The sequence below is a fragment of the Muntiacus reevesi genome, chromosome 1 (genome assembly GCF_963930625.1).
Source record: "Muntiacus reevesi chromosome 1, mMunRee1.1, whole genome shotgun sequence".
In the NCBI taxonomy this organism is placed as follows: domain Eukaryota; kingdom Metazoa; phylum Chordata; class Mammalia; order Artiodactyla; family Cervidae; genus Muntiacus; species Muntiacus reevesi.
This window is the reverse complement of record NC_089249.1, coordinates 112,691,924-112,718,614: the sequence shown is the minus strand read 5'-3', so window position 1 is coordinate 112,718,614 and position 26,691 is coordinate 112,691,924. Positions and strand designations below refer to the sequence as shown.

The following is a 26,691-nucleotide window of genomic DNA, read 5'->3' as shown; positions in this document are numbered from 1 at the left end:
TGTGTAACTAAAAGCGGCGAGGCGGGAAGTGTTGCGCAGGCGCGTTTGGCGGACTCGGAGGCGGCGACCCAAGCATCTGGGAAGCCCCAGAAGCCGTATTCCTTTAAACCGTGAGTTTCCGACGGTTTGTTCCATGGCGCGGGATTGTGAGGGATTAGGAACGAGTTCTAGATTGTGATTTCCCTCTCAGTAACCCCCCCAAACCCTTGCGGATCCCACTGACCCGCGGCGGGAATGTCCTGCGCCTGCGCACTAAGCATCCAGTTCGGTCTCGGGTCTCGGGGACTAGGTCCTTCCCCGCGGAGCTCGCGGGCCGGCTCCGGGAGGGATCCCGTTCATGTCCCCCTTCCCTTCCGCCCAGCGCTCCTAAGCCGTGACGTTATCATTTCTCCACCACGTTGCACTGGGCCTTGGACAAACCTCCCGGCGCTCCCTTTCGGTAGTCAAAAGTTCTTCTCCAACCCTCTTCCTCCAGGTCAAACCGTTCTCCACACTAAGGCCTCCCCCACCCGATTCGCTACCTCTGCAGTTCCCACCGCCGTCTGCTACCGGGAGACTCCCCGGGTAGGCAGTTTTCCCTTTAGCTCCTGCCGGTTTGTCTGGGAGGTGAAAGTGAGCCCATGGAATCTTTAGAAATGGTTCACGGTTTTCCTTCCTTTGGGGATTTGGACAAAGGTGCGTTTTTAAGTATTTGCTTTGGGGACAGTAGCATTTTTAGTGGTTAGTTCACTAAATGATTTAAACTTCTCATCTTCTCCAGTATTCTGATTTTCATAGCTGCTTTGGTCCCCCTGCGGACATGACCCTGTAGCTGGCATTTTGCACCCCACTTGCTTTGTGATGGAGCCTGCTTTGGGGATTCAGATGGATAAGCCAATGGTTTTTTCTCCCCTTGGTGGCCGGTTTCGGGCGGATGGCTCATTAAAAAAACAAGAGCAGAATTTTAAACCACCAGGTATGTGTTTATTTCCAAAGACATGTAGGCAACAATTTTGTAATTTCCTTTATTAAAAAAACAACCAAAACACTAAATCTTAAAGTGAGTTGTATGTTTATATAGGAGTATTTTACGAATCGGTAAAACATAAGATCTAGATTTAGGATTGCATTGCATTTTAGAAGGATTGTAGTCCAGCCATGTTTTACAGGTGAAGTTGCTAAAATCTAAATATTAGTGCTTGTCTAAGATCCCAGTTTGTTGATAGCCAAACTAGAATTTCTCTTCTAGACCTGTGTTCTTATTTCTACTCACCATATTGCGTTAAGCTTGAATTTAGAAATGGACGTTGGAGGGACTTTCACTCAAGTATTCAAAGGTAGAATTCACTGACAAAAGTAAATGAAGTGTCGTAGCAGTAGTAAAGGATTGTATCTCAGTGTACATCATGAAATGTTTGACTCTCACCCAGACCTTGAAATGAGGAGAGTATCAAACAGTGCCTGATCTTGTACACTATAATGTGCACCTTTATTCCTGCTGTAGCACTGTGTCTGCAACATAGTAGACATTCAATAAATATTGATTAAATAGGAGTTCCAATTAACTGTTGATTTTTTTTCCCTTAAAACTTAGCTAAGTCTTCTTGTTCCATCTTTGTCTTAAGCATATTTAGTGCTTTTTCAAAAATATTAATTTTGACTTTTTGTTCATGAGATATACCTATATAAACTCAAACACTACAAAATAGACTTTAACTTGAACCCTGGAAAAATATGACATCTCCTGCTTTTGCTTTCTGACTAAAGCTTAACTCATCTTTGATGTTAAAGTACCATATTTGATAAAAGTACCCTTTGATGTCCCTATTTGGTGAAAGCCACTATTATTCCAGTTAAAGTATCTGCACTTAAAACTTTACACTTAAAAGTTATTTTTGACTTTGTCTTTGTATTTGCTGCCCTCATCCAGTCCCCCAGTTTTATCTTCCCATTCCCACTTTCATTCCCTTACACTTTGCTCCTGAATTATAGTGAAGTAAGTGTAAGTAAGAACTTACACTGCCATTTTTCACTTCCTTTTTCATCTTCCAATTCATTTTGTACACTGCCACTAGAATAATCTTAAAATGCCACTCTCATTCAGTTTCATGAATACTCGCCCTCTTCCCGTCCATTTTTTTGCAATTACCTGTTTTTCAAGGTTCAACTTTCCCTATGTCATCAGACACATACAGTAACAGTCATTATATTATTATTCTTGTATTATTAAGCACTCTGTATATCTTGCCTCTTCAGTAGTACTATAAGCTCCTTGAAGGCAGTATCTTGTATAGCTCTTGATGTACACTGTGCATTAGGCAGAGTATATGAATTAATGAATCTGACTTGGCTGTAGCAAATGTTCAGGTAAAAGCTATTATTCTAATACTCTTCTGAAAATCTGCTAGGAAATAAAGAGTGGGGTGGATTTATTCCACATTTCTAAAGTTTTGTAGCTTTTATGTTGCAGAACATTGAACATTATAAACAGTGCTTTTTATAATTTATAAAGCATGCTGAAATTGTATTCATATGGTTCTTTTTTATTTGACCCTTAATAAAAAGCTAACATTATATCAAAAACATAACTCGAATAAGGAATAAAACTGATGAAGTCCAGGCACATAACTGTTTCGTGTTCTAGTATTATTTGCCTTGATAGAATAACTTTTGAATGGTGGGATTTCTGTATATCTTTGTATTCCCAGAGCCTTACTCTGTTCAGCACATAGTAGGTGCTTGAAAATATTTGAATGCATGTTTTAATGCAAAGATATAAAGTAAAAATCTTAGTATAATGGATACATAGTATGACCCTTTGTTTTGGGATATCTGTCAGCTTTTTATACAGTAACTTTTTTTCTGATAAAAATTGTACATGCTTAGAGAAGAAAATATGGAAAGAAAATATGCCACTATCCAGATGTTGCCACTGTTGACATTTTGTTACCTTTCTTTAGTCTTCCTGTGCATACAGAGATACATTTTTTTTAAAAAAATGGAGTCAACCAATTTATTTCTAATCTCCATTTTTAACTTAGCAATATGTATCTTGAATATTTCTAAATGTAATTAAATATAATGTAGCTTAGACCACCTCATGTTTTATTGCATGGTATGCTATAATTTATTTAATTACCTTTTCTTATTGAACCTTTAGATTGTTTGCCATTTTCCTGTTAAAAAAATGCTGCAATGAATGAAGTACCTGGCATAGTTTATTCTATAATAGATATTATCTATAAACAGTAGATATATTTATAAATGATATTTATAAACAGTAGATATTATTTAAACTATCAAAAGTTTATTCTTTCATATTTTCAGCAAGCTTTTATTTTTTTATTTTGAGTGAATACCATATGCCAAGTTTAGTAAGTGATGAAGATCTTTTCAGCGAAAGAAGACACTTATGTTCTCCTAATGGCTCCTCTATACTGTTGAACTGCATTGGAAGGCTTACTTTTGGTGTGTTATGTGAATAGCTCTTAGCCCACACTTCTAAAGTGGGTTATAGGTAACATCCTGGTTTGCATGAAACAGTTTCAGTTTATGCCTGTTATCACAGTGTAATTATATGAGCGCCCCCTTTCACTCTCAAGAGTGTCTAGTTTAGGTGATCTCCCTAAATTATGTGATCTTAATGTACAGTTAATTATGTGTAAAACAAGTTACAGGAAGGATAATTTTAGGCAGTACATGAAGCCCCAGAATAAGCAAGACTTATATTCCTGGAGTATCAGTGTTACTCCATAGTAAGTAATTGAAAGCATTTCATTTATATGGTAGATATTTCTTAAACCTCTGTTACATTTAACATAACATCTTGCTAGGTGCTAGTAATAAATCAGTTCATAAAACAGACAAAAAAATCAGTGCCCTCAATCTAGTGGATAGAGACAGAAAATGGATAAATAGTATATTCAAAAGTGATTAGTGCAGTGAAAAAAAATGTAGCTGGGGAGGAGAGATAGGCATTGGGGAGGAGATTGTGATTTTAGTAAGTGTAACTGGTCAGAGAAGACTTCAGTGTGGTAACATTTTAAAAAAAATAATGTTGTTTATTTATTTGTTTTTGCCTGTGCTGGATCTTCGTTGCTGTGCAGGCTTCTGTCTGGTTGCCGTGAGCCAGGGCTACTCTTCACTGCCGTGTGCCAGCTTACCATTGCGATGGCTTCACTTGGTGCAGATCACAGGCTCTAGGTTGCTTGGACTTCAGTAGTTGCTGCTCCCAGGCTCTAGAACACAGGCTCCGTAGTTGTGGCGCACAGGTTTAGTTGCTCCGTGGCATGTGGGGTCTTCCCAGACTGAACCCCTGTTTTCTGCATTGGTAGGCGGATTCTTTACCACTGAGCTACCAGGGAAGCTCTAGTATGGTAACATTTGAACTAGGACTTGAAGGTGGTGAAGGAGGGAGCTTTGCATATATCTGGGGAGGGGCATTCCAGGCAGAGCAGTCAGCAAGTGTGAAGGCCCTAAGCTGGGAGTATGCTCGCATCTAGAAATAGCTAGGAGGTCCTGTTGGGAGAAGGCAATGGCACCCCACTCCAGTATTCTTGTCTGGAAAATTCCATGGATGGAGGAGCCTGGTGGGCTGCCGTCTATGGGGTCGCACAGAGTTGGACACGACTGAGCGGCTTAGCAGCAGCAGCAGCAGCAAGAGGTCATGTGACTGCAAGGAGGTGAGTGATGAGAGTGAAGTCAGAGAGGTGAGGAAAGGAGGTAGTTCTTTGGCTTTTATGTGGAGCAAGATGTGAAACCGTTAGTGGGTTTGTGCAAAATAGTGATATGGTGACTTATGGTCACTCTGGCTGCTATGTTACAAGCAGATTATAGGTCCTTGTGGGTGAAAGCAGGGAGTATAGTTAAGGAGGCTGTTGCTATAACCATTTTAGATATATTACGAAACAGGAAAAAATTAACTTAAAATTTCAAAACAGAAGCCAGATCTTTGTTTAAATAATATTTAATAATTTAAATAATATTTTATTTTGTGGACTTTTCAGGGTCTTTCCCCAATCCTCAAAGTGTGTTTTCATTGGTCTCTGATATTCATTGGTCTCTGCCCTTAGTAGTATTTTCTAGCTTTTGACATGAATACTGTCTTGCAAGATCAACTCTCATCTTCCACTTCAGAATCTGGGGGTTTTTCCACACTGGGGATTTTTCATTCACTTTGATTGTCAGGAAGTTTTTCCGTTCAGAAACATCAAAGTTGTTCTGCAAGCAGGAAACCTTCATATAATCGTAACTTGAATTTTGTACAGATGGGTAACTGCATAGTAAGTGCTGGTGGTATGGAAGCACATTGAGCTTGCATAGTCATTCACGTGGCTTATGCATTACAGTATTTTACTACTTATCTTTTCTTTCTAGTTATTTCTAACAGCTAACCAGCGTCTCTACTACTAACTGCCAGCTCATGTTTATGCACAGGGAGGTTCCGAACATGGAGCTCATAGGAAAGCCATAGAATATTACAGTTGGAAGGTGAAGTTCATCTAATCCAACTCCTTTGTTTTACAAGTTAAAAACCTGAGCACTAATGTGGTTTAATGATAGGAGTTGACTCCAGACTCTTTAGATTTCAGAGTGTCTATATCAACACTGTCCTGTAGAACTTTCTGCAATAACAAAGATGTTTGTATGTGGCTAGTGTGACTGAGGAAGTTAATTTTTAATTTAAATTTATTTAATTTTGATTACACTTAAATAGCCATATGAAACTGTATCATCCTACTACAAAGCTATTGGTGTTATTAATCATGTGCATACAACAAAGCATACATACAAACACATACATTTAGTAATAAAAAGACCACAAAAGGTTGTTAAAATATTTCACCATACCTAAATACTGTTGTTAAGATATACCATTATTTTATGTACTGCTCAGAAATGCTGCCAGTTATACTGTGACACAAGGCTTATCACTAGAAATGTTTTTATATACCTACTGAAAGAGTTCTTTTAGATGTAACTAGACAAATAATTATATATCTCTAGTACATACATGAAAAGGAAAATAAACATTTCAGATCTATCTCTTCTGAATCACTTTTTGTATTCAGAGTTATTGATACCCTATTTTTTCCTTCCTAGTATTGTTCTCATATATTAGCGATGCAGAATTTCTTTGAAGAATTCATTAAAAAAAAAAAAAGCCATTGTTAATGGGTTCTTAAGAAAAGCCCAGTTATGTGGAGCTAGCCTGTGTTTGATTTGTACTTCGTCACCTCTACAATTCCTCCCTATAGTCATTTGACTCTTAAGGGTTAAATGTGAATGTTTCTCTGATTTTTTAAATTTTCTTCAGGTTATTGACTCCTATTCTGTAAGTTTTGATGCTGACCAACCACAGTTGTAAGTTGCATCCCAGTTTGAGAGTTGTTAAAAGTGTGTCTTAGAATCAAAGAAATGTTATAGCAAATTGAGCATATTTTAGTGCCCTTTCATAATGCCTTTTCTGTGACACTGGAACTTGAAGTTGGTTGGATTTGACACTCATTAGACATGATTATAATTGACTATGGCAACTATGACTGCTGGAAAGCCAGCCTTCCCCCCAGACCTTGGTTTTGGTTTCCAGAGTGGAGGAGTGTGGTAGCTAATAGTGAAGGGATTTCTGTTGTCTTTGGCTTCACTCCGTTGTAACTTATAAACTTTTGCTTTTTTTTTTTTTTTTTGCAGCTGTCTGAGTGACCATAATGATAGTAAACATTCATTCATTCAACGAACATGCCAGACAGTGTTCTAAGAGCTGAGTGCTTTGTGAATTATACAGACAGGGAGCCTGTACTGACGGAGCTTATATTCTAGTGGGAGGAGGCAGACAGCAAACAATTAAATGAACAGCATAATTTTGTAGTGAATAAGAACACCAAAAGACAATTAACAGGGTAAAGTGGATAATGGGGAGGAGTATTAATTTAAGTAGTATGTCAGAGGAAACTGAAAATTGATTTAGGCAATGTAAAGTTATAAGGGAAGAGGATTTCAAGCAAGGGGAACAGAAAGAGCAAAAGCCCTAAAGAAGTAATGTTACTAATCATAACCACAACAATAAGAATCACCAGTATAATTTATTTAATATTTACCATGTGTCAGACATTGTGTTAAAAGCTGCGCTTGTGTTTTGTATGTTGTTTCATTTAATCCTCATAGTCTTTCAACAGCACGGGTACTATTATAACCCCATTTTCTATAAATAGGGAAACTAAGGCTTACAGATGTAAGCTGTGTGCTTTAGAAAGGTCATACCAACTGGAGCCAGAATTTTGATTTAGACCTCTCATCTCTAAAACTGGCTCACATAATTACTGTTATATTACCTCTTCTTGTATTGAAATCCACAAAGCTTTTCCAGTTTACCTGCATGGTAGATGGGAAGGTGTTTTAGTTGTTTAATCACCAAGTTGTGTCTGACTCTTTGTGAGGGTAATTTAAATAATTTAAGTAAGTTCTTTCTGTTACTTCGGTGGAGTGATAAGAGTAGAAAGACTTCTGGATTAGGTCTTCTTGGCCTCTTATTTAATTTTCACCTCTTAGTATTCTTCCCCTCAAATTTGTCTTCTTCTTGTCATCTTCCTGCTTAATAACTTTACACGGCTCTTACTTGCATCCTCTGCTTTTTCTTTGCGACCCTATGGACTGTAGCCTACCAGGCTCCTGCCTCCATGGGATTCTCCAGGCAAGAATACTGGAGTGTGTTGCCATTTCCTTCTCCAGGGGATCTTCCCGACTCAGCGATTGAACCCGGGTGTCCTGCACTGCAGGCAGACGCTTTAACCTCTGAGCCACCAGGGAAACCTGAATTTTATCAACCACATTCAGTTTTATCTTCTCTCCGACTCTCCCCTCTCTACACAGTAATCCTTGCCTTTTTCCTTTTGCTTGTCTTTGCATACATAAGTAGTTCCTTCCTAAAATGCCTTCTTGTACAGTTCTCTGTTTGGTAAATGCTTCAAAAACACTGGTTAACTGTCTCCTGAAGGTGACTGGAAGTTACCTTCAGAGATGTTATTATTTCTTTCTAGTGACTGGAAGTCACCTTCAGAGATGTTCATTCCTCTCCCCTTCTACCTAGTAATATATGTGAGTAGGTGTATGCTCAGTGACTCAGTCGTGTCAGACTCTGCAACTCTTCTAATATTACAATTAAAATCTTGTATTAAAAGTGAGGTTTTAACCTCTGTCTTTTCCAATAGAGGAAGCTCCTAGACTCCTGCAATGCAGGATCCCTGGGTCAGGAGGATCCCTTGGAGAAGGAAATGGCAACCCACTCCAGTAATCTTGCCTGGAGAATTCCATGAACCGAAGAGCCTGACAGGCTACAGTCCATGGGGTTGCCAAGAGTCAAGCATGACTGAGCAACCGTCAAGCTCCTAGAGAACAGGATCTTCACCAACTTTGTTCATTTGTTTTTCAATACAATTGCTGGGTGTTCTTCAAAAGACAGTGTTTGTTAAATGAGTGGGTTGATAGACTTGTCAGTAATACCTCTGTGAAATTGGGCAAGTGACTTAACTTCCCTGAATATGGTTTCCTTGTCTGAAAGACCAGGATCATTATGTCTGTTCTCCCAATATCACAGTGCTGTTATGTAGATCTGAAAAAATGCTGTATCTGAAAAGATAATACATGTGTAGTTACTTTGAAAATATCTTAAACTGTTGCAGATGTAGAGTGTTGTTATAACTTTAAAAGTAGCTAATGCTTGGCCTAGATATTGTAATAAAATCTGAGAACTCATAAGTATGTAAATATCCTTTGTATCCAGTAGTTTATCATGTTTTGAATTATTGCCTTTCTGTATTTTAACCATGCAGGCTTTTGCAAAGAGCTTATATTTATTTAAAAGTAATGATTTATCTGCTTTCAGGATATAGGATACTATTGGTAATTGGGACAATTTTTAAAGAACATTTTTTTTTAACATTCCTGAGACCTTAAGTAGAGCTTCTTTCTAGGTTATACTGTGAATATTCAATATATAAAACTTTTCCAAGCCTGTAAGATTTTGCATCTTTGGAGGAAGGAAATAGTTTTCAAGAAAATTGCGTTGTGTCCTTGTCATGCCATCTAGTGATCGCAGCTCAGATTGTTTAGTTATTTTTTAAACTTAGCTTCTTCATTGTGTTGTACTCTATGCAGTGACAGTGTGTCTGTCAGAATGTAGTTTTAGAGTAGCAGCAGTTGGGTGTGAGTGATTCAGTTACTTTTCAGTTTTGTCTGTTTCTTCAAGAGGTGTGTGAGGTAGAGCAACTTGATGGGGTTTTAGTCTTATAATTTTAAGGTTTGTTGTAGCTATTTTTGTTTGTAATTAGTGTAATGTAACATATTACTTATGTTTTAGAAATTATTTTGAGACATTTTAACCTAAGAAAATATAAAATATACTCATTAATTGTAACTGAATTCTTTTTTGCCTTGATAGGTGTTAAAAAAGATATTGAGAAACTTTATGAAGCTGTACCACAGCTTGGCAATCTGTTTAAGATTAAGGACAAAATTGGAGAAGGTAATTTGGGTATATACTTTTTTATTTTTATGTTCTTTTCCCCTTCTTTTTTCCTTTGTATAATCTTGATTTTCATTATTATTTCTTACTAGATAAATACCCCTTTTAAAATACAAAGACCATGGTTATATTATTAATTGGCATAACAAGTTTTCTGTTTTCCTTGGAAAGAAAGGAAGAATGAATAAATACATACAGTAAAATGAACAGTCCTATTTGAAACTTTATAATTTTATACTATTAAAAGTATTGATATCAATATGTAAATAATTATTAATGATAATTATCTATAAAAAGCTTGAGATTTATGTGGGGGGGTTTGATCAGGGAAAGCCAAATCTTTTTTTCTCTTTTTCCATTGCAGTTAGGTAAAATTAAGCATATATGAAACCTAAGATGGCAAATTGATGAAAATAAAGTGGTACAATATTTATAGGATGGTCAGTGTTTACATAAATATCATTCAGAGACACAATCATATTGACTGAATGAAGGGCAAATTTAGCAGACAAATGTGAAGGGAATGAGAAGATAAAAGATAATAGAACTTTTCGGTGACTATATTGAGAGATAGAAAATAAAAACTTAGTAAAAAGAAAAAAAAGCAACTTCCATTTGTTCATTGTTTGCTTTTCACAGTTAAGTGTCAGATGAGAAAAGGCTGAGTCAGTGAGTACAGTGAAATAAGAAGATGAGATGATTTGGGATATAAAAATCAAATCTTTACATCTTTTTTCTTACCTGTTTTTGACACTTAAGTCAATTTTCTTACCTTTTTTCCAGTACTGACTTAGTATTCAAAAACTTTGTTTTGAAAAACTCTGGTGTCCTCTTTGTTGTTACAGTTTAGTTGCTAATTCATGTCCAACTCTTTGGGACCTCGTGGACTGTAGCCCGCCAGTCTCCTCTGCGTGGGATTTCCCAGACAAGAGTACTGAAGGGGGTTGTCATTTCCTCCTCCAGGGGATCTTCCCGACCCACAGATTGAACCCATGTCTCCTGCATTGTCAGGGTTCTTTACCGCTGAGCCACCAGGGAAGCCCTTCTGGTGTCCTCCTAACAAATAGCTAACTACTCTTGGGGAGGCAGAGGGATGGAGTGTGATCTGAAGCTAATAAGTTTGAAAATTATAACATGTATAGCACCTTTTTGGTTATTTATGATGTACTTCAGTACATTAAAGGTCTAGAAAATTTTGTAATGAGAAATCTATCAATTTATTTTAACTCAGTATTTCTCAAATTTAATTGACCAGCCAGTCTTTTATTTTTTTTTCTGTTTAGTTTCATGATAAATTTTGAAGTTTAAAAACCTTTTTAAAATGAAAAATGTCGTAGGTTTTCCTCTCCTAAGATTATTATAATTTTTATTTCTAACAGACTGAAATTCAAGTCTTAAGATAGTAATTTCAAATGATAATATTGTAGAAAGATAGATACTTAGTAGAATAGGTCATACCATAGAAATACCAATATTTTATGCTGACCCAATCAAGCAGATGTACTGTGTAGCTTTACTGAACTAATATACCACCTAAAGAAGTGATGACAGTTAAGAATGTATTAAAAATTGAACATAAGTTCTAATTATTAATACAAATGTATTTGCTTTTTGTGTTCAGTATCATTAGAATATTAACAATTAAATTATGATAATTTTAGTTTCCAGTTTTTAAGAATTATTTTAGCATTGTCTCATAAACGTTTTTAAAAATAAAATATTAAAAGATTCTAAAAATTGTTTTCCAGGCACTTTCAGCTCTGTTTATTTGGCAACAGCACAGTTACAAGTCGGACCTGAAGAGAAAATTGCTCTAAAACACTTAATTCCAACAAGTCACCCCATAAGAATTGCAGCTGAACTTCAGTGCTTAACAGTGGCTGGGTAGGCAACTGCTGTATATGATTTTTAAGATTTTTAGATATTAATAGATACCCCGTAGGGATGATGAGATTGTCTGAATTAAACATATTCTTCAGTCAGGTATTTACAGTTTGCTGGCACTTTTTCTCTAATCTTGGAATGGCTAGTGAAGTTTATATTAGTTTTCAGGATGGAATTCCCTTGAGGGACTTCTGTTCTCTTATGACTTCTTTTTCTAATCTTCCTACCAATTCATAGACCTTGTCTTCCATGGTATAAAATGTGGGGAACTCTTATTTCACATCTCCCTAGATATTAACAACTTCATCTCTTTTTTTACTTTGAACAACAGAATCTTCTAGCATGTCTTTTTCATTGGTCTCTCTCTACTAGGTCATTCCTGTCAACACAGACACATAATGTCATATCTCTTACCCTCCCTGTACCTCTGTCCCTCTTGCAGCTACTCCATCATTTCTTTGCTCCCCTTCACAACTAGACATCTCAAAAATTAACCTGCACAAACCTGTTTTCACTTTCACACCTCCCTTTTACCCACACAGAGTGAGGCTACTCTCTGTGCTAAACGGAAACTATTAATATTTTAGAGTCAGCCCTGACTTCATTTTGCCAGTTCCTTTTTCTGTTCACATGAATTCCTGGCAGTGTTTAGCATAATTGATTGAACTGTTGTCTTTTGACTTCTCTACTGCTATCTATTCCTTGATTTCTTCCTGCTTTATTTGACCTTCATTTTCAGTATCCTTTGTCAGTTCCTCCTCTTCTACCTGACCCCTAAATGTTGGAGTTCTTCAGTTCTTGATCCTGGGCTTTCTTTCTCTAGACTTTCTTAAGTGGTGTCATGTATTCCACATGAGTTTAAATTCATAGTAGTGATTCCCATAAGTGTATATAACCTCAGAACTCGTAACTGCAGATTTATATATATATATATATATATATATATCCACCTGCCTATTTGACATTTTCATTTGGGTACCTAATAAACATCACAAACCTAGTATGCCAGAAAGTAAATTTTAATCCACCTTCATTGGCCCCCAGAATTATATATTGCCACAGTCTGTTTTCATCTGTCCATCTCAGCAAATGGCACCATAGTCTACCTAGATACTGAAGCCAGAAATTATCACACTCAGTTTCTCCGTATCTCTCCTAGTCTACATCCATCATCATGTTCTGGCAGTTTTGCCTCCCAAATACATCTAAAATCTCATCCATATCTGTCTTATCTTCTCAACTGCTGTCTTAGTCCAAGCCTCGATTACTACATAGCCTGCTTCTTCTCTTCCTCTCTTAAACCCATAGTCCAAGTACAGCCAGACTGATCCTTAAAATATAAAAATACGTATGTATGTAATTGTTCAATGTTTTCTCAATGTTCTTTGAAAAATATCCAACTTTATCTCATGTCAGTCTTTCTACTTTCTTCACTGTGCTCTAGTTTCTTTAGCTCCTCAAATTTGAGTCAGTAGCTTTCTTACTTCAGGGCCACTCCCCATACTACTTTCCTAACCAGGAAGACCCCTGCCAGTCTTTGCATGCTGACTCCTTATCTTTCTGCCCTGAGCAACAACAGTATCACTTCAAAGTCATCTTTGATTTAAATGAGATCTTTTTTTTTGTTGTTGTTGTTATAGCACCCTTTGATCTCTTTTAAAACTCTTATATTTTGTCTCTTTTAAAACCCCAAATATAATAATATGGTTTATTATCCATATTGTCCACTAGATAGTAAAGTTCATGAGGGCAGAAATCATGTTAATTTTAATTCACTGTCACATTCTTAAATGTCTAACATAGTGTCTGTTGATTAACAGGGCGCACTAAGTATCTGTTGAATGAACGCACATGCTGTCTTTATTATAGAAGGCAGGAGCATAAGGTGGCTACTGTAAGGCACCTACCTTCTAGTACCCTGAATAAGATTATTCCTTTTTCTATACTGTAAACAACTCCTACAACTTTTTCTTTCCTAGTTCTTCAGCAATGTACATGCTGAAGAAGTCTACCTGATCCTGTTTCCTTTCTATCTCCCGTACTGGTTTTTACTTTTTATTTGACAGATACTTCAGGAAAGCTGTCTTTATGTTCTTATTCCATTGTATTCTGTTTTTCCTCCTTAAATCCTATTTGGCCTCTTTCTTTCCACTTAAATTACTTTCTGAAAATTAGTTAATTCCACTTTGCTGTTAATTCCCCTTCACCAGAATGAAAGCCTTTCCTCAGTCCTTATTTTTGTTGACCTCTTTACTGATCACCTCTTGCTTCACAACTCCTTACTTGTGGACCTTCCTGCCTGGGCTTTCTGCCTTATTTTGCCCTCCAACTTGAGATTTCTCCAAGACTCAGTTTTCTTTTTCGGAGAAGGCAATGGCAACCTTTTCCAGTACTCTTACCTGGAGAATCCCAGGGACACCGGAGCCTGGTGGGCTGCCGTCCATGGGGTTGCACAGAGTCGGACATGACTGAAGTGACTTAGCAGCAGCAGCAGCAGTTTTCTCTTTAATAATTTCCCAGCTTAATCACTTATCTATAATACAGTCACTGACTTACACTTGACTTCTCACTTAAGATGTAGTCTTGTATCTAGATCTCTTTGTCAAATTGATGAGGTTTTAGTTTTAATGCTTTTTTTCCCCCTGTTTTCTCTACATGCTTTGTTGGTATCTATGTTGTTTTACTCAGACTCAAAACCGTGGAAATCAGTTTACCCTGTTTCCCTCATTTTGCTCTGAAGCGGTGTGGTGGTTCAGAGTCTAGGTCTGGAGCACACTGCCTGAATTCAAATCCTGGCTCCGTGACCTGCTAGTTTAGTTACCTTGGGGAAATTCCTTAGCCTCTCTGGTCCTGAGTGTCCTTATCTGTTAAAAAAAAGGGGGGGGGGGGGCAGGAAATAATAGTACCATCCTTATATGGTTGTTGTGAAGGTTATGTGAATTATTGATTGCTATGATTGATCGATTAGATCAGAGCTTGGCATGTAGTGAATGTTCAATAATTATTAGCTATTTTTAATTGATTTATTTATTACTGTCACCATCCTATCTCTAAGTCTTGTTAATTCATTTTTATTAGTCATCTTTTCCTTCTCATTCTGTCACTTCCTCATTTAAAGCTATAATTATCTTTGTTTTTGAATTATAACCTCAAACTGGTGCTGTTTTTGTTTAAAAAAAAAAATCTCAGTTAAGTGAGCATACTATCCTATATGGTGATGGCTTTAAGTTAACTTCCTTGTGTTATTTATATATTGCTAAAATTGCATTTTTAAAAAACTGCATAAAGTTTCAGTTCATTTGACCTTTCCTCCAAAGTTCATTGTGCATTTTTCCACTAGGGGGCAAGACAATGTCATGGGAGTTAAATACTGCTTTAGGAAGAATGATCATGTGGTTATTGCTATGCCATATCTGGAGCATGAGTCCTTTTTGGTAGGTTTTACTATTTCTTGAATTTTTATCAGCTAAGTATTTCATTGAAAACAATCTTATAACCTTATTCATAACTTTATTTTAGGAGATTTTGAATTCTCTTTCTTTTCAAGAAGTACGAGAATATATGTTTAATCTGTTCAAAGCTTTGAAACGCATTCATCAGTTTGGTATTGTTCACCGTGATGTTAAGCCCAGCAATTTTTTATATAATAGGCGCTTGAAAAAGTAAGTATGGAAAGTTACCAGAAAATATTTATACTTAAATGAATTTGTTCTGTGGAGTCCATCTCTTTGACTTAAAACATACCACAACAACCATGCACAGATTTTTCTGTTTTAGATCTTCATTGTGGTTCAGGAAGGGAAATACCCTCAAGGAGAAGATAAAATTGTGTTAGTAAGATAGTATACATCATTAGTGGAGAAGGCAATGGCAACCCACTCCAGTACTCTTGCCTGGAGAATCCCGGGGACGGGGGAGCCTGGTGGGCTGCCGTCTCTGGGGTCGCACAGAGTGCGATGTGCCATGGCTCAGTGGAAATAGCTAAGAGACTTAGAAAGGGTCTAGTTTTTTTTTTTTAAACCTTATACGTTTCTCTGGACTTCATTTTAGTAAATGAGGGGATTGGGCCACATGATAGCCAGTTTCCTATTTCAACACTAAAAGTTTTGAGTTTTTTATTTTTTCTGGTGATGATATACATGGAGGCATTGTAAGCTGACAACTTAAAAAGTGCTGTTTATACAGTGGATCATATTGAGTATAGTAAGGAAAATAGAACCATAGCCTCTTTTCTTTGGTTTCTATACTCCTGACTTGTAAATTTAAACCATGGTTTTTAATTCATTTTTATTTTAAACTTGTTTAATTAAAAATTATCTGCTATGATGCCATCTCCGCCACCATCAGAGAACAAAGGGTTGTGTTTACATCTGCATTCCTTTTCTGAACAAGCCATTGGAAGGAGGAGAGAAAAGATGTTTCCTGTGTGTGGGAGACATGTTTCCTTAATTTTCAGTAGTTAGCTATTAAATTGTCTAAGACAAGTTTTACCTTGTCTATAAAACTTTTCTTTCTTCTAGAATATTTTAAATCCTTAATTTATCACCAAAAGATTTACAGTTTCTGTGTGAATATGGTTTGAGCATATTATGATGTTACTAAGCTTTCAATGTTACAGAGAAATAAAAATGCTTATTTTTGTTTCATAGGTATGCCTTGGTAGACTTTGGTTTGGCCCAAGGAACCCATGATACTAAAATAGAGCTTCTCAAATTTGTCCAGTCTGAAACTCACCAGGAAAGCTGTTCACAAAATAAATCCTATGTAATCACCGGCAACAAGATTTCATTGAGTGGCCCAGCAGCACCTAAAGAGCTGGATCAGCAGTATACCCCAAAAACTTCTGTTAAAAGGCCCTACACAAATGCACAAGTTCAGACTAAACATGGAAAAGATGGAAAGGTTCTACCTCTCATTTCTTAAGTACCAATACAGTTTTAGAAATGTACTCTGTCCAACAGAGGGAGTTCTAATTCTAGGATGATACTTGCAACTGAAAAATACATACATACATATATATATATATGTTGTTTATGCTTGTTATGTATTCAGTTTGTTAGATTTCACTGAGATTTATAATGGATTGTTTTATGATTTGAAAACTGAACATTTTGCTTGTAGATTTATAATGTCTTTGTCACTACAATTCTATTATATAAGAAAAATGGAAAATCATAAAATTTTCCCTGCATGTATGAAGCTTATATAATCCTTTTTAAAAGAAAAACATTAGTTATACAGGAAAAAAAACTCCAAAGTGTCTATCTCCATTTTAGCTGCACAGCAACATGTAACATCCATGCAGGTGGTTTTATAATTTTTCAATTATGTGTATTTGTGAACTGTGATGACACTATATGGCGATTAAGAGCTCTGTCTAGACTATTTTCTCCTTTCACAGAAGTGTTTTGGTGCCTGAGGATGACTTGGATGCAGCTGCTTTTGTTTTATGTCACTTAACTCTCAAAACTATGGCAGAGTACAGCTGGCAGAAAGTGTTACAGATATAATCCTTCTTTTCCTTGTTTTTGTTGGTATTGTAGGAGGGATCTGTAGGCCTTTCTGTCCAGCGCTCTGTTTTTGGAGAAAGAAATTTCAATATACACAGCTCCATTTCACATGAGAGCCCTGCAGTGAAAGTAAGTAATGTAGCTTCATAGTACAATCATCAGTCAGTGTCACACTGGAGAGAATTTAGAGAATGACCAGATTAGGTTTTATTATCAGTAAGTTATTAAGGTTTTTTTCTTTAGCAGAAGGTGTTACTGCTTTGAACATCTTATCTAGTCAGTGCTTTCATTTTCTCCAGGTATGAACTTTTCTAGTGGAATTTTTTGTCATTTTTGTTTACCTGCCTCATTGTTGCTCTTTCTCTAAGGGAACATTTAGACCTTGTCTGAATGGCCTTATCTCTCATTGGCTGGAGTTGTGAGCTCCCAACAACTAACACATTTCTGACACACAGTTGATGGCGTAAAGATGTTTGTAAAGTTTACAAAATTGTCATCAATGTTAAATGGTTTTAAATGGACTTATGATATCCTGTAGCAGCTAGATAGCATGAGCAACAAATTAAAACTGATTTTAGCTGATGTAATTGTGCAGTTTACAGTTCTGAAATGGAGTTAGACACTAGAACATAACTGTTTTATACTTTTGTAACATTTCAGGGAAAGTTCTAATAAAGTGCAATTCAAATATTCACCAGACTAGGACCAGTTAGTAAATTTTCATGTTTACTCAACACAGAAACCTAAAAAGACCTTAAATGTTTTGATAGGCAAGTGTTTGTTTACATTCCAAAAGCCTGTTCAGCGGTTTTGAAAGTTACACTTCCCCTATTGCTTTTACTGTTACTAGCATATACTAGCATCATGTTAAATGTCATGAAAATAGAGACTATGACTTTTCTTTTACAGTTTATGAAACAGTCAAAGACTGTGGATTTACTGTCTAGAAAATTAGGAACCAAAAAGAAGACCATTTCTACAAAAGTTATGAATAGTGGTGTGATGAGGAAAACTGCCAGTTCTTGCCCAGCTAGCCTGACCTGTGACTGTTACGCAACAGATAAAGTTTGCAGTATTTGCCTTTCAAGGTAATGTGTTTGGATGGTGCTGTGAAACCACGAGTATGCTGCCAGACAAGATGAGAAATTGCATTGATTTTGGTAGACAATTGATATAAGTGAGCGAAAAGGAAAAAGTCGGTCCTGTGAGCGGCACAGGCACTGACACAGATAAGCACCTTGAAGAGCAGATGACAGCTGTTGTCGTGTTTGTCCCCTTACACACACGTGCTCTTTGGGAAGCACACTTGCTTTTACATGAAGTGGTTTTGTAGGGGTAGGGATAGCTCTTTTGAAACTTCAAAATTGCATGCTTTACTTGGTGATTTAAGCTTATCTTCTTTTCTTTATTCCTGCCTGTACCTGAACCAAATACTAGAACTCTTCTCTCACTCATACCTCCCACCTCTTTTGCCACACATGAATTTCTTTCTTCCCTTCAGGACTTTCATAAGCTTTCATTAGCCTTTCCTGATTAACTGAAGTGTGTAAGTGAACAAGTATCTCCGTAACTAATCACTCCAAATAGAAATAAATTTTTATATCCCAGAGTTCCTGTTGTATTCTATTTTTCCCTTATGACTCGTATCCTACACTACCTCTTTTTATGTACGGAAGTACCTTGAAGCCCCTCTGAAATAAGGCCTGGGAACTGGTGTGTGGGGTGAGGCCTATAGAAGCAAAATTCAGGATTTTCATCCCACTGGGTTATCATTTGCTTTGTAATAACTTTTATTTATATAGATGTCAAAGTAGATTTTACTGTGAACTAAACTGATGAGTGTTATTGTTTGGTCTTAAATAATTAAACTGGAAAAATCTTATTTTATCATCTTAAGGCGGCAGCAGGTTGCACCCAGGGCAGGTACACCAGGATTCAGAGCACCAGAGGTCTTGACCAAGTGCCCCAATCAAACTACAGGTATGTTGTACCAGAAATACAGAATCCAGTTAAATTGGTTGCCATAAATTTCATTTTATGATTTTTGTCTACTTATGACTAAATTTGAGCTCTTCTGCTTTTAACTAAATTATATAAGTGGTTCTAGCAGTGTGACATTCCCTTTTTGAGATAGTATTATTAATGAAATCTAGTGTTGCCTTTTTTTTTTCCCCCAATAGATTGCATTTTGCTTATCTATTTACGAGATGATTTAGGAATACTTTTAATATTACCTTTGTGGGGGGGGGGAATTGTATTTAGTAGTCTTTGCTAACTTAAGACTTGTAACTTTTTATGTTTGCCTAATACCTCAAAATTCTTCTGGGACACACATGATTGTGTGTTTGATTAAAAATTTTTTTCGTTATTATGAAAACAGTATAATAGCATTAAAGAGATTTTAAAAATTTACTTATTTTTTATTGAAGGATAATTGCTTTACAGAATTTTGTTGTTTTCTGTCAAAATTCAACATGAATCAGCCATAGGTATACATATATCCCCTCCCTTTTGAACCTCACTCCCATCTCCCTCCCCATCCCACTCCTCTAGGTTGATACAGAGCCCCTGTTTGAGTTTCCTGAGCCATATAGCAAATTCCCCTTGGCTATCTATTTTACGTATGGTAATATAAGTTTCCATGTTACTTTTTGCATACATTTCACCCTCTCCTCCCCTCTCCCCATGTCCATAAATCTGTTTTCTATGTCTGTTTATCCTTTGTTGGCCTTTAAATAAATTCTTCAGTACCATTTTTCTAGATTCTGTATATATTCATTAGGATACTATATTTATCTTTCTCTTTCTCACTTACTTCACTCTGTATAATAGGTTCTAGGTTCATCCACCTCATTAGAACTGACTCAAATGTGTGCCTTTCTATGGCTGAGTAATATTCCATTCTGTATATGTACCACAGCTTCTTTGTCCATTCATTTGTCGATGGACGTCTAGGTTGCTTCCATGTTCTAGCTATTGTAAACAGTGCTGCATTGAACAATGGGATACGTGTATCTTTTTCAATTTTGCCTTCCTCAGGGTATATGCCAAGGACTGGGATTGCTGGGTCATAGGGTGGTTTCTTTTTTTTAAGGAATCTGCATACTATCTTTCATAGTGGCTGTATCAATTTACATTCCCACCAACAGTGCAAGAGCATTTCCTTTTCTTCACACCCTCTCCAGCATTTATTATTTGTAGACTTTTTGATGATGGCCGTTTTGACCCGTGTGAGATGATAACTCATTGTAGTTTTGATTTGCATTTCTCTAATAATGAGTGATGTTGAGCATCTTTTCATGTGTTTGTTAGCCATCTGTAGGTCTTCTTTGGAGAAATATCTGTTTAGGTCTTTTTCCCACTTTTTGATTGGGTTGTTTGTTTTTCTAGTATTGAGTTGTATGAACTGCTTGTATATTTTGGAAATGAATCCTCTGTCAGTTGTTTCATTTGCTATTATTTTCTCCCATTCTAAGGGTTGTCTTTTCACCTTGCTTATAGTTTCCTTTGCTGTTCCAAAGCTTTTAAATTTAATCAGGTCCCACTTGTTTCCTTTTGTTTTTATTTCCGTTACTCTAGGAGGTGGGTCATAGAGGATCTTGCTTTGATTTATGTCATTGAGTGTTCTGCCTATGTGTTCCTCTGAGAGTTTTATAGTTTCTGGTCTTACATTTAGGTCTTTAACTCATTGAGTTTATCTTTGTGTATCGTGTTAGGAAGTGTTCTAATTTCATTCTTTTACATGTAGCTGTCCAGTTTTCCCAGCACCATTTATTGAAGAGGCTGTCTTTGCCCCATTGTATATTCTTGCCTCCTTTGTCAAAAATAAGGTACCCATAGGTGCATGAGTTTATTTCTGGGCTTTCTATCCTGTTCCATTGGTCTATATTTCTGTTTTTGTGCCGGTACCATACTGTCTTGATGACTGTTGCTTTGTGGTATAATCTGAAGTCAGGAAGGTTGATTCCTCCAACTGCATTCTTCTTTCTCAAGATTGCTTTGGCTATTTGGGATCTTTTATGTTTACATATGAATTGTGAAATTTTTTGTTCTGGTTCTGTGAAAAATGCCATTGGTAATTTGACAGGGATCACATTGAATCTGTAGATTGCATTTGGTAGTATAGTCATTTTCACAGTATTGATTCTTCTTACCCAGGATCACGTAATATCTCTCCATCTGTTTATGTTCGTCTTTGATTTCTTTCATTAGTGTCTTATAATTTTCTGTGTACAGTTCTTTTGTCTTCTTAGGTAAGTTTATTCCTAGATATTTAATTCTTTTTGTTTCAATAGTGAATGGGATTGATTCCTTAATTTCTCTCTCTGATATTTCATTGTTGGTATATAGAAATGCAAGTGATTTCTGTGTATTGATTTTGTATCCTGCAACTTTGCTAAATTCACTGATTAGCTCTAGTAATTTTCTGATACTATGTTTAGGGTTTTCTATGTACAGCATCATATCATCTGCAAACAGTGAGAGCTTTACTTCTTTTCTGATCTGGATTCCTTTTATTTCTTTTTCTTCTCTGATTGCTGTAACTAGGACCGCCAAAACTATGTTGAAAAAAAAGTCTATAACTTGAAAGAGTTGTCCTGATGCAGGAACCCACAAAACATCTTATTGAATAGATGAATCCTGTTATATTCACTTATATCATGGACTTTACAGAAATGTATTCATTGATTGTGGGTTTATTCTTTGCTTGCTAATGACCTAAAAAAATGAATAAAACTATCTGCTTCCACTCTAGTCAGGACACAGTCGCAAATAATTATAAAGTAATTGTTAAGTATTGTTATAAAACTTTATACAGTATAGAGTATTTTAGGGATATTTAACTCTTCTTATGGAGGGAAGTTCATGGAAGAGAGGACATCTGAAAAGAGAATGAATTGGAATTGGGGATTTCGTGGGCAGAGGAACTCAAGAAACAGCATGATTCCGGTCATACCGGAATCAATAAAAGTTTAGTGTTGCTAGAATGTATGGTGAAAGTTAAGGAGTGGTGAGAAACCAACCTGGAGAGAGGTAGACAAGTTTGGATCACAGTTGTTACATGGCTTAGACTGTATCCTATAGGTTTTGGAAAGTTATTCTAGGGAAAAATATGGTAATAATTGTATTCTAGATGGGTCATTCTGGCAGGTATACAGAGAGGAGGTGTGTGCAGGTCCAGATGAGAGATGATGAAAACCTGAACGAGGACGTTAATAATAGGAATGAATCGAAAAGTGAAGAATTAGAAAGGCAGCTGAGCTTGATGGATAATTGGATGTGGGACTTGGGTATGAGCTGGTGGGGAAAAGGCATCCAGGATGTTGATCAGATTTCTAGTTTGGGAGATTCGAATGGGTACCAGTAACCAAGGGGAGAATAAAGAAGTAACGTGTACAGGGAAAGATAAAAGATGAGTGGGGTCATCATTGATTTGAGATGTTTATAGAAATCCACATAGAGATGTCCAACAGAAAAAAAGTAAGTGAAGTTCAGGGAGGTCTGGACTGTGTTAAAGATATTAATAGTTGAAGCTGTGAAGTGGATGAAGGGCCAGTCAGGGAGAGTATACAGGATAGAAGTTGGAACTCTTGGGAGACTTAGCCCTTAAGGCTTGGAGAAAACATTGAAGGAGCAGGCAGAGGTATAGAGGGAACCAAGAATGTCAGATGATGCAGTGGTCAAGGGGCTGGTGATACTGGGAGTTCAACCATTAGGAGAGAAGAGATCCCTAAATATGTATTTTTTAAGGAGTTTCTTCACATGAGACTGAGCTGGTCTTAGTCATAACTGCAAGAACTTTGGAGATTAAAGTTTCCACAATAAAAGTTAGGGTTAGCATCTAGCTGAAGATGAGCTTCTAATGTTTAATACTTTTCACTAAAGTGAAACACTCAATACTATGCTGTGTAACTCATGGGGTGCATTCAATTTTTCTTTCTTACATAGCTACTTTGGATGTATTTTGATGTTATAAAATGTGCATTCACTTAGTGATGAAATGTCCTTTTTAACTTAACCAACTTTCATATTGCTCAAGAAAGGTAATACTGTATTTTGCATTAAGGATGTTAGACCAGGGATTCTCAACCTTGAAATTACATAAAAACACCTGAGGAACTTAAAAAACTGATGCCTAAGCCCTGCTCCAGCACAGTTAAATCAGAACCTCTGAGGGGATTGGGGCAGGGCATCAGAATTATTCTAAGGTTCTTAAGAGGGTTTGAATACACAGTAAAGATTGAGAGCTACTGATGTAGAAGTATCATAGATTGGGGATTTTTTTTTTTTAAGTGTGTTTTCTGTTACAGCAATTGACATGTGGTCTGCAGGCGTCATATTCCTTTCTTTGCTTAGTGGAAGATATCCATTTTATAAAGCAAGTGATGATTTAACTGCTTTGGCTCAAATTATGACAATTCGTGGATCCAGGGAAACTATCCAGGCTGCTAAAACTTTTGGTAAGCAGTTTTATATTATAGAATGAAACACATACCTTTGCTAATCTCCTGCAGATCACTTAATAAATTATTACAAAATTCTCTACAAATAAACATGTTGTGTGTTTATAAAGTTCTCTGGTGTTGTAACTACAAGCTATGGGACACTCCTTTGGGACAAAATTTCAGTCAACCTACCTCAAAAGTAACTGGGCTGCCTCTTGCCCAGCCCCAGAATCAGTGTACCTTAATCAAAGTTGCATATCGAAATTATCAGAGGAACCTCAGGAAATACATATACTGGTCTCACCCCACCTTTTTCTGGAAAATATGATTCAGAAAAATGTTATACGTAGAAAGGGTTGACATTTGTTAGTTTGAGAAAACAAGTAATTTTAATCAAAAGCTATTTCTGAGTAAGAACCACTGCAAAAATGATTATCCATCCCAGTGCCACGGTCTAATCTACCAGGAAAAGTCAGTGGCAGTCAGTCTACAACCTTGTACCTTATTGGAAACTATTGGGTTGGCCGAAAAGTTCGTTCGGAGTTTTAACACGAAAGAACCTTTCGACCAACCCAATGTCATTAAGAAAATTTTATCTGAGGGTAATAGGATGAAGTACGGCATACAAGGAAAGCAAGATTGTTACATCAGAAATTGTGTTCTTGCATGAGTATGTTTTTCAGTTGAGAAAATGATAGCTTGTATCTTCAAAGAATTCATAGTCTAGTAGGTGAGACAGACAGATATTACAATACAGGTTACAGTACAGAACTGCAAAAGTAATAATAGAAGTTGTCACAGGATACAGCAGAGGCTTAGAATGATCAACTCTGAGAGTGTCAGGCCTCACAGAGGTAATAATGCTTGAACTGAGTGGTGATGTAAGTGGGAGTATTCTGGGATGGGGGTAGAGGGGGTGCAGGGCATCCTCATCAAAGACAGGAAACACGTGATCAGAAACATGTAGAAGCTTGGAAGGGGAAGAGGGAATGGGAACTGCAGCTAATTAAAGATTACAGAATATGATGAAGCTGAAGATTTTGGCAGAGTCAAGAGAGTCCTTTATATTACTTATAAAGGCACTGCTTTCTACTTACCATCTCCCACTTTATGATTTGACCTTCAACTACATGATGTAAAACACAACTTAAATATGGCACATGGTGCTCTATCTCCCATTCAGCGTAAATATATGCACAAAGCAAACAGTTGGACTTGCATGTTTCTCATGGGAGAGACTTCTGATATATTCAAATAATATATGTATATTTTTTCTCTTTTAGGCAAGTCAATATTGTGTAGCAAAGAAGTTCCAGCACAAGACTTGAGAAAACTCTGTGAGAAACTCAGAGGTATAAATTCTAACACTTCTAAATTAACAAGTGATATACAAGAGTGCAGTTCTCATGACCCAGCTTTTTCAGAGAAGACAGAAAACCGTAAACTTGCTCACTTCATACAAACACCTCAAGCGCAGCCCTCAGGGAATTCATCACATAAAGGCGACAGTGATGGCTGTGGGGGCAATTTTGAGGAGTCTACTACCAATCTAGAAGGCTGGGATGAGGTGCCTGATGAAGCTTATGACCTTCTTGATAAACTCCTAGATCTGAATCCAGCTTCAAGAATAACAGCAGAGGAAGCTTTGTTGCATCCATTTTTTAAAGATATGAGTTTATGATTATTCTTTAATGTTTATTATTGTGTATTGGGAGGTAAAGTGAAAAAGAGTTATTTGTAATAGCCGTAAATTCTTGATTAGAGACCAGGTCAGGGTGAATAATTTATTTAATATTTGCTCTCCTAGCAGATTCTAAAATACGGATTAAGATTACTTAAGTTGCCTAGGGTAGTTCTTGGACTAACAAAATGATCTTTGACTTAGATCTACCCAAGTAGAATCAGATCTGTCATTTACCTAATTGTTTGTAAACTGCCATCTGCAGAAATAGGAGCAGTCTTAGCCTGGTACATAGGGCTTCAAGGTATGAGTCTTGAAATTGAGGGTTGTGACAGGGATTAAAGACTTCAGTGAGTCAAAAGACTTCAGGTTTACTGGGTTTTTTGAGCTATGTGTGTTTCTGGAAAACTCAACCTGATGCTGGTCCTCTGATTATTCTGGAGGTAGAAAAGATAATTTCCTTTTTTAGAGGCATGTATTATACCTTTTATGAACACTAAAGCAATGAGAAAATATTGGGATATTACTTAAAATTGAGTTTTATTTATTTATTTTTTAATACTTTTTTGTGTGAATTGCCATGTTTTTCTTAATGGTTTCTCTCTTGATTTTTCTACCGTCTCTACCCACATCTAAAACACATTCTTCTTGGAAATTTTATGGTGCTTTCCAAGGCTTCTGGGTACTTTGTTAAATACTGCCTGTGTTCATAGTTGGGAAGTTAAAATAATGTGTTGATAAAGGGAAGCTGTGGGACCAAAGTAAAGATTGTTAGTTCAAAATGCTTTTCTTTTTCTCTGAATATACATGGTTTTTGCATTCTATCTTAGATATAATTAGGTAGCTGCTAAAAGGATAGTGAACACAGAATTGACAGTGTTAATTGGAGATTCCTCCTCTGCCTAGAGCCATTCAGATCTCTATATCCTATTTTGAGTAAGTCAGTCCTGGTCAGAGAAAGATGCTTCCTAGAGTCTTGGGTGCATTGGGAAGAGTGCTAATGAAGTAGGCAAAGTAGAAAAGGAACTAAGATTGAGGTTTATGTATTATGACATACAAAATTTTATATATATATATATATATATATATAAATGACAGCATGTCAGATTTACTAAAGGATTGAGTCTAGAGGTGTAGGTCTGCTGAGAAGTTTCCCACTTAGTGGTTACAGAGTATAATACAACTTAGGGAGATTTAACATTCATTTTGTTGTTTTGAGCATTGAAGTTAGTTTGCCGTAATCCATATTCCATTTGGCAAGTATTATACTTGTATACCAGGGTCATTGATCTGCTGTCTTCTAATGCTGTCATTTTTTTCTCTAAAAAAAAAAAGTTCTTGAATTTGTATGTTTAATAAAGTCATCCTCATATTTTTTATGTCAGTGTCAGACTACTCATTTGAAAAATGCATTTTTTTTTTAAATAGTATTGACCACTAGGTACATTTTCCTTCTGGCATTAATGAGTTCTCTCTCAAACAAATAATCGATAATAGATTAGCAGATGTAGACCTGACTCAAGTGATTTGTGAAAGATTGATGTATTTTTTATAGAAATGTGGTTCACAATCAACATGTTCTCAGAAAATTAACGGGAAGAAGAATTTACTAAAAACGCAAGTAAGGAGACATTCTCTAGGAAGTTTAATATTCAGGGCTATTGTTTCAAC

General features: G+C 36.5%; 1 protein-coding gene across 3 annotated transcripts; it reads left to right on the top strand.

Moving 5' to 3' along the window:
- On the top strand, positions 1-26,405 carry CDC7 (cell division cycle 7). 3 transcript variants are annotated; one of them, XM_065908980.1, is made up of 13 exons: positions 35-110; positions 476-675; positions 778-955; positions 9,416-9,499; positions 11,248-11,383; positions 14,724-14,817; positions 14,903-15,045; positions 16,033-16,285; positions 16,927-17,022; positions 17,803-17,981; positions 18,791-18,873; positions 23,205-23,354; positions 24,623-26,405. In XM_065908980.1, the coding sequence occupies exons 3-13, from the start codon at positions 841-843 to the stop codon at positions 25,018-25,020; spliced, it is 1,731 nt and encodes a 576-aa protein (XP_065765052.1). In that variant the 5' UTR covers positions 35-110; positions 476-675; positions 778-840; the 3' UTR covers positions 25,021-26,405. The 3 variants fall into 3 exon arrangements, with proteins under 3 accessions (XP_065765035.1, XP_065765052.1, XP_065765042.1); XM_065908970.1 differs by having other exon boundaries at positions 761-955; XM_065908963.1 differs by lacking the exon at positions 476-675 and having other exon boundaries at positions 1-110; positions 761-955; positions 24,623-26,404.
- The last annotated feature ends 286 nt before the right edge of the window (positions 26,406-26,691 follow it).